Below are 6,218 nucleotides of genomic sequence, written 5' to 3' on the forward strand. Positions count from 1 at the left end.
AGTTACTCACAAAGCGGTCAGGATCCTAATCTACTGTTTTTGATTAGTTATCTCAAGTAAAGGCGTTAGATTTCTTCCTATAAATCTATACGTTGTTACTTGGATCTTGTCAAGACTTTAGAACTAACGTTCTTGGAAATTCGTGGATTGTTCCTTCGAATTTCCCATATCTTTTATTTTTTTAGTTTTTAGATTCTTTTCTATATTTGCTTCCGCACTTCTTATATTTTAATTATAAATTTGGGATCTCCCTAACCTCGTTATTATCAAGTGGTATCAGAGCGGTTCTATCAAGATTCCGTTCTTGATAATCTTGGGGAATTCTTGAAAAAAAAAAAAAAGAGCAAAAAAAAAAAAAAATTAAAAGTACTGTAGCAGTGAACAGTGACGAAAAAAAAATTTAGTGTTTGCTTTCAAGAAATTTCTTCCATCTTATTTTTTTTCTAAAGATTAAGATAGAAAACAAGAAGAGGGGATCCTAGATCTTTAAAGATAAGAAGCAATCAATTTTTTTTCTTACTCCTTTTATCTTGTTTAAAAAAAAAAAAAGTCCTTTTGTTCGAGTCTTGTTTCAACTAAATTCTAATTCTTTCTAGGATTGGTTCTTCACTTTCTTTAGTGCCCCAAAATTCTTTATTTTACTACCAAGGGTTTGAATCTAGTGGGGTTTAATTATAAATCCATAAAGTGTTTTTCCAAAGGTTATTTGAGTGGAAAAAGGCAAGAGTGAGTGAGAACAATTGAGAAAAAAAAAAAAAAAAACCAAACTTTGAGTGATAAACTATTGTTTTTGAGATGACTAATACAGGTAGTAGTGATGATGAAAGGAGGGCTCGCCAAGAAGCCGAGATCCGAGGAAGAAATGACTTCACTCTACAAGCTATGCACCAACAATTCGAAAGATGGACCTTGCAATTTCAAGAGATCAAAGATGCCATTGCTGAACAAAATGAGACAATAGCTGAACTTAGGAGGGGAGGTCAACATGTTGTACAACCACAAAATAATCCTAGGCCTCAAAATAGAAGAAATATGCCCCATGGCCCCATTGTAAATCAAGAAAACCCTATAGATGATTTTGTTGATGATCTTGATGTAAATCTAGATAGGGTAGGGAGAGATAGGAGGGGACAACGAGGAAGAGTGGAAGATGATAACATCAATAGCATAAAGATGAAGATGCCAACTTTCAAGGGCACAAGAGATCCAGACTTGTACCTTGATTGGGAGCGGAAAGTTGAAGCCATTTTTGATTGTCACAACTATTCTGAAGCTAAGAAGGTAAAACTTGCCGTTGTTGAATTTTCTGACTATGCTTCTATTTGGTGGAAAAAGCTTACAAGGGATAGACAACAAGATGGAGAACCGCCCATTGCTACTTGGGCTGAGATGAAGAGAGTCATGAAGAAGAGGTTCGTGCCTTCCCACTTTCAAAGAGACCTACAAATGCGTCTTCGAAGATTGGAGCAGGGAACCATGACTGTTGATGAATACTTCAAAGCTATGGATATGGCTATGATCCAAGCTAATTGTGTAGAAGATGAAGAGGCCACTATGGCTAGATTTCTTAATGGTTTAAATAAAGAAATAGCTGATGTAGTAGAGATACAACAATATGTAACTTTAGATGAGTTAGTGGATATGGCTGTAAAATTAGAAAAGCAAATTAAAAGAAAGCAGCAAGCTAGCTCATGGAGGAGTCAGCCAAACACCAATTCAAAGAAGCCATGGCCGAAACAAGATGTGACTTCTAGGCCTCAAGAAGGCAAGGGGAAGGCCAAAGTAGATGAAAAGGAGGGAGGTAAAACTTTTAATCCTAAATCACCAAAACCTTCTAGTTCTATTCAATGTTACAAATGTCATGGAAGAGGGCATATGATGCATGAATGTCCAAATAGAAGAAATATTCTCATGAAAGAAGATGGAGAGTATGAGAGTGAAAAAAGTGAGGTAGAGGAAGAAGAGGGAGGTGTGAGTGAAGATGATGTAGAGTTGCCTAATAGTGGTTTTGTTGGGGTAGCTAGGAAGATTCTTGATGGAGAAAATGAGAGTAAAAAAAGTGAGAAAGAGGAAGAAGAGGGAGGTGTGAGTGAAGATGATGTAGAACTTCCTTTTAATGATAGTTTGGTTGCAGTAGTTAGGAGGATTATGGCTATCAATTTGGGAGTCAATAGTGAAGAACAAAGGGAAAATATATTCCATACTAGGTGTGGGATAAGGGGGAGAACTTGTTCTATGATTATTGACAGTGGTAGTTGTGCTAATGTAGTGAGTTCACACTTGGTAGATACGTTAGGGCTTGCATGCATGAAACACCCTAAGCCCTATAGACTCCAATGGTTGAATGATAGTGGTGAACTGAAAGTCAACAAACAATGCATGATTTCATTCAATGTTAGCAGGTATGAGGATGATACTCTTTGTGATGTCATTCCTATGCAAGCTTGTCATATCTTGCTTGGTCGTCCATGGCAGTTCGATAGGAATACTTTTCATGATGGAAGGAAGAACAGATATTCACTTGAGCTTAATGGCAAGAAGTATACTCTTGCACCTTTAACACCTTCTCAGGTGTTTGAAGATCAAAAGAGATTGAGGGAATCAATGGGAAAACAAAGGGGACAGAAAAAAGGTGAGCTTGAGGGAAAAGAAATGAAAGATGGCCAAGAGAGAAACAAAGAGGGCAGCAACTTAAGCAAAGAGGTAAAAGAGGGTTTGAGTGGAAAAAAAGAAAGTTTTGGTGAGAGGAAAGAGGCTAAGGGAAAGAAAAAAGAGAGTCTCTATATAAAAGCCAAAGAGTGTTTGAATGCAAGAAAAGAGGGACAGCCCATAATACTACTTACTTACAAAGAAGTCTTGATTAATTCTGAGCTACTAACTTCTTCTTTGCCAAGTAGTGTTTTTTCTCTTTTGCAGGACTTTGATGATATCTTTCCTGAAGATATTCCTAAAGGTCTTCCACCTTTGCGTGGAATTGAACACCAAATTGACTTTGTGCCTGGTGCACAGATTCCAAATAGGCCTGCTTATAGGAGTAATCCTGAAGAGACAAAGGAGTTGCAAAGGCAGGTTGAAGAGTTGCTTAAAAAAGGGTTTGTGCGAGAGAGCTTGAGTCCTTGCTCAGTTCCTGTTCTATTGGTGCCCAAAAAAGATGGATCTTGGAGGATGTGCGTGGATTGTCGAGCTATCAACAAGATTACAGTAAAGTATCGTCATCCTATTCCTCGTCTTGATGACATGTTGGATCAATTGCATGGGTCCAAAATCTTTTCTAAAATTGATCTAAAAAGTGGTTACCATCAGATTCGAATGAATCCTGGAGATGAATGGAAAACTGCTTTTAAGACCAAATATGGGCTTTATGAGTGGTTAGTTATGCCTTTTATAGGAGATTTGTTAGAGATTTTAGCACCATTGCTGCTCCTCTAACTGAAGTTATCAAGAAAGATAAGGGTTTTACATGGGGGAAAGACCAAGATGATGCTTTTAACTTGTTGAAAGAAAAATTATGTTCTGCTCCTCTTTTGCAATTACCTAATTTTTCTAAGTCTTTTGAGGTTGAATGTGATGCTTCTGGAAAAGGAATAGGTGCTGTTTTAATGCAGGAGTCCAAGCCTATTGCATACTTTAGTGAAAAGTTGAGTGGAGCTACATTGAACTACTCAACTTATGACAAAGAGCTCTATGCTTTGGTAAAGGCTTTAGCTACTTGGCAGCATTATTTGTGGCCTAGAGAGTTTGTGGTTAAGACTGATCATGAATCCTTGAGATATTTGAAGAGCCAAGGTAAGCTTAATCGTAGGCATGCAAAATGGGTTGAATTTATTGAAACTTTCCCATATGTGATTGCTTACAAGCAAGGAAAGGAGAATGTGGTTGCTGATGCACTGTCAAGAAGGTATGTCTTAGTCTCTACTCTTACTTCTAAGCTGATGGGTTTTGATCAAATCAAGGGCCTTTATGCTAATGATTCTGATTTTGGCAAGGTTTTTGCAGAATGTAAGTTGGGTCCTTATGAACGGTTTAATCTTCAAGATGGATTTCTTTTTAAGGAAAATAAATTGTGTATCCCTAATTGCTCTTTGCGTGAATTGTTTGTTAGGGAAGCACATTGTGGTGGACTCATGGGACACTTCGGAGTGCCCAAAACATTGGATATACTTGCTGAACATTTCTTTTGGCCAGGCATGCGAAAGGATGTTGAGAAAGTGTGCTCTCAATGTCTTGAATGTAAACAAGCCAAATCGAAAGTGTTACCACATGGTCTTTATACTCCTTTACCTGTTCCCACTTCCCCTTGGCTTGATATTTCCATGGATTTTGTGTTAGGTTTGCCTAGAACTAAGCATGGTAAGGACAGTATATTTGTGGTGGTAGATAGATTTTCAAAAATGGCTCGCTTTATTCCATGTTTGAAGACTAATGATGCATCACATGTGGCTGATCTGTTTGTAAAAGAAGTGGTTAAATTACATGGTATACCTAAAACTATTATTAGTGATAGGGATGCTAAGTTTTTAAGTCACTTTTGGAGAGTTCTTTGGGGAAAGTTGGGAACTAAACTACTATTTTCTACGTCTTGTCACCCGCAAACTGACGGGCAAACAGAAGTAGTTAATAGGACTTTAGGGAATATGTTGAGGGCTGTTCTAAAAGGAAAATTAACATTTTGGGAAGAACATTTGTCCATGGTAGAGCTTGCCTATAATAGAACTGTCCATTCTTCTACAGGTAAGTCTCCTTTTGAAGTTGTTTATGGCTTTAATCCCCTCACCCCCCTTGATTTGCTGCCTTTGCCTACTGATAATATTGTTAATCTTGATGGTAGGAAGAAGGCTGAAATGATGAAGAAGATTCATGAACAAACAAAGCTTGCAATTGAGCGGAAGAATGAGCAGACTGCCTTAAGGAGAAATAAAGGGCGAAAATCTGTTATTTTTAAGCCCGGGGATCAAGTATGGGTGCATTTCAGGAAGGAAAGGTTTCCTGCCAAAAGAAGATCCAAACTAGACCCAAGAGGAGATGGTCCATTTGAAGTCCTTGAAAGGATTGGAGACAATGCTTACAAACTTGATCTTCCTAGTGAGTATCAAGTTAGTGCTACTTTCAATGTTTCTGATCTTTCCTTATTTGATGCAGGTTTAAATTCGAGGACGAATTCATCTCAAGAAGAGGGGAATGATAGCATCCATGGTAGCTCAGAATTATTGAAGGACGTGGATGAAGATTTGGAAGTTCCAAGAAGACCCATGACAAGATCTCAAACGAGAAAATTGCAAGACAAGCTTAATGGGCTGCAATCAACAATTCAAAAGTGTCTTATGATGGAAGAAGAGCTCCAGCCCAATTCAGATTTTTTCCTCAAGTCTTACACTTATTTGGAGGCCCAAATTAAAGTCCAAAGTGAGATGGAATGAGGTCCAAATCAGCCCCAAAAGAAGAAGTTTCCAGCAGCCCAAAATTAGCCCAAATATTATTATTTTCTAGAATAAATATTTAATTGTTGTTTTAATCTATGTTGACTTGCATTGGTCCAAGTGTGGGTAGTCTTCTAGGTTGTTTTAATCTATGTTGACTGCCTTGGTCCAAGTGTGGGAAGTCTTCTATGCTTCTAGGGAAGATAATTCCCATTTATTTCTATTTTGACTAGCTCCTTCTTTACAACTATATAAAGGGGTGATTGTCATTCATTGTAAATCAGATTTTGAAGAATATATTATATTGAGAGTTCTTTTGAACCTTTGTGGCATTACTTTAGGATTTATCTTTCAACCTAACTAGTTCCTAGTTCAAGGTAGTAAGATAATTTCTTCCTTGATATCTTTGATTTCTTTTTGGTATTCTTTCGAAGGCGGTTAGTTCTAAATACTAATTGTTGTCTTAAGTTACTCACAAAGCGGTCAGGATCCTAATCTACTGTTTTTGATTAGTTATCTCAAGTAAAGGCGTTAGATTTCTTCCTATAAATCTATACGTTGTTACTTGGATCTTGTCAAGACTTTAGAACTAACGTTCTTGGAAATTCGTGGATTGTTCCTTCGAATTTCCCATATCTTTTATTTTTTTAGTTTTTAGATTCTTTTCTATATTTGCTTCCGCACTTCTTATATTTTAATTATAAATTTGGGATCTCCCTAACCTCGTTATTATCACAGGGGGTGTGCTGTGGCCTTTGTTGTGTATATATATTTCACAGTTGACACGGGTTGTGCTGTGGC

The 6,218-nt window shown here is 37.3% G+C and overlaps 1 protein-coding gene across 1 annotated transcript; it reads left to right on the forward strand.

Moving 5' to 3' along the window:
• Positions 1-795: 795 nt before the first annotated feature.
• Positions 796-3,429, forward strand: LOC132625489 (uncharacterized). Its single transcript, XM_060340149.1, has 3 exons — positions 796-1,801; positions 1,955-2,703; positions 3,010-3,429. Exons 1-3 carry the CDS (start codon positions 796-798, stop codon positions 3,427-3,429), a joined length of 2,175 nt encoding a protein of 724 aa, XP_060196132.1.
• Positions 3,430-6,218: the final 2,789 nt, after the last annotated feature.

This window comes from Lycium barbarum, unplaced genomic scaffold (genome assembly GCF_019175385.1).
Source record: "Lycium barbarum isolate Lr01 unplaced genomic scaffold, ASM1917538v2 unchr_scaffold_03, whole genome shotgun sequence".
NCBI lineage: Eukaryota > Viridiplantae > Streptophyta > Magnoliopsida > Solanales > Solanaceae > Lycium > Lycium barbarum.

Coding starts and splice junctions, on each gene's coding strand:
- LOC132625489 (XM_060340149.1), top strand. CDS start 796: ATGACTAATACAGGTAGTAGTGATGATGAAAGGAGGGCTCGCCAAGAA. Junction 1,802..1,954: donor AGTAGATGAAAAGGAGGGAG/GTAAAACTTTTA, acceptor AAAGTGAGGTAG/AGGAAGAAGAGGGAGGTGTG. Junction 2,704..3,009: donor GCAGCAACTTAAGCAAAGAG/GTAAAAGAGGGT, acceptor CCTGGTGCACAG/ATTCCAAATAGGCCTGCTTA.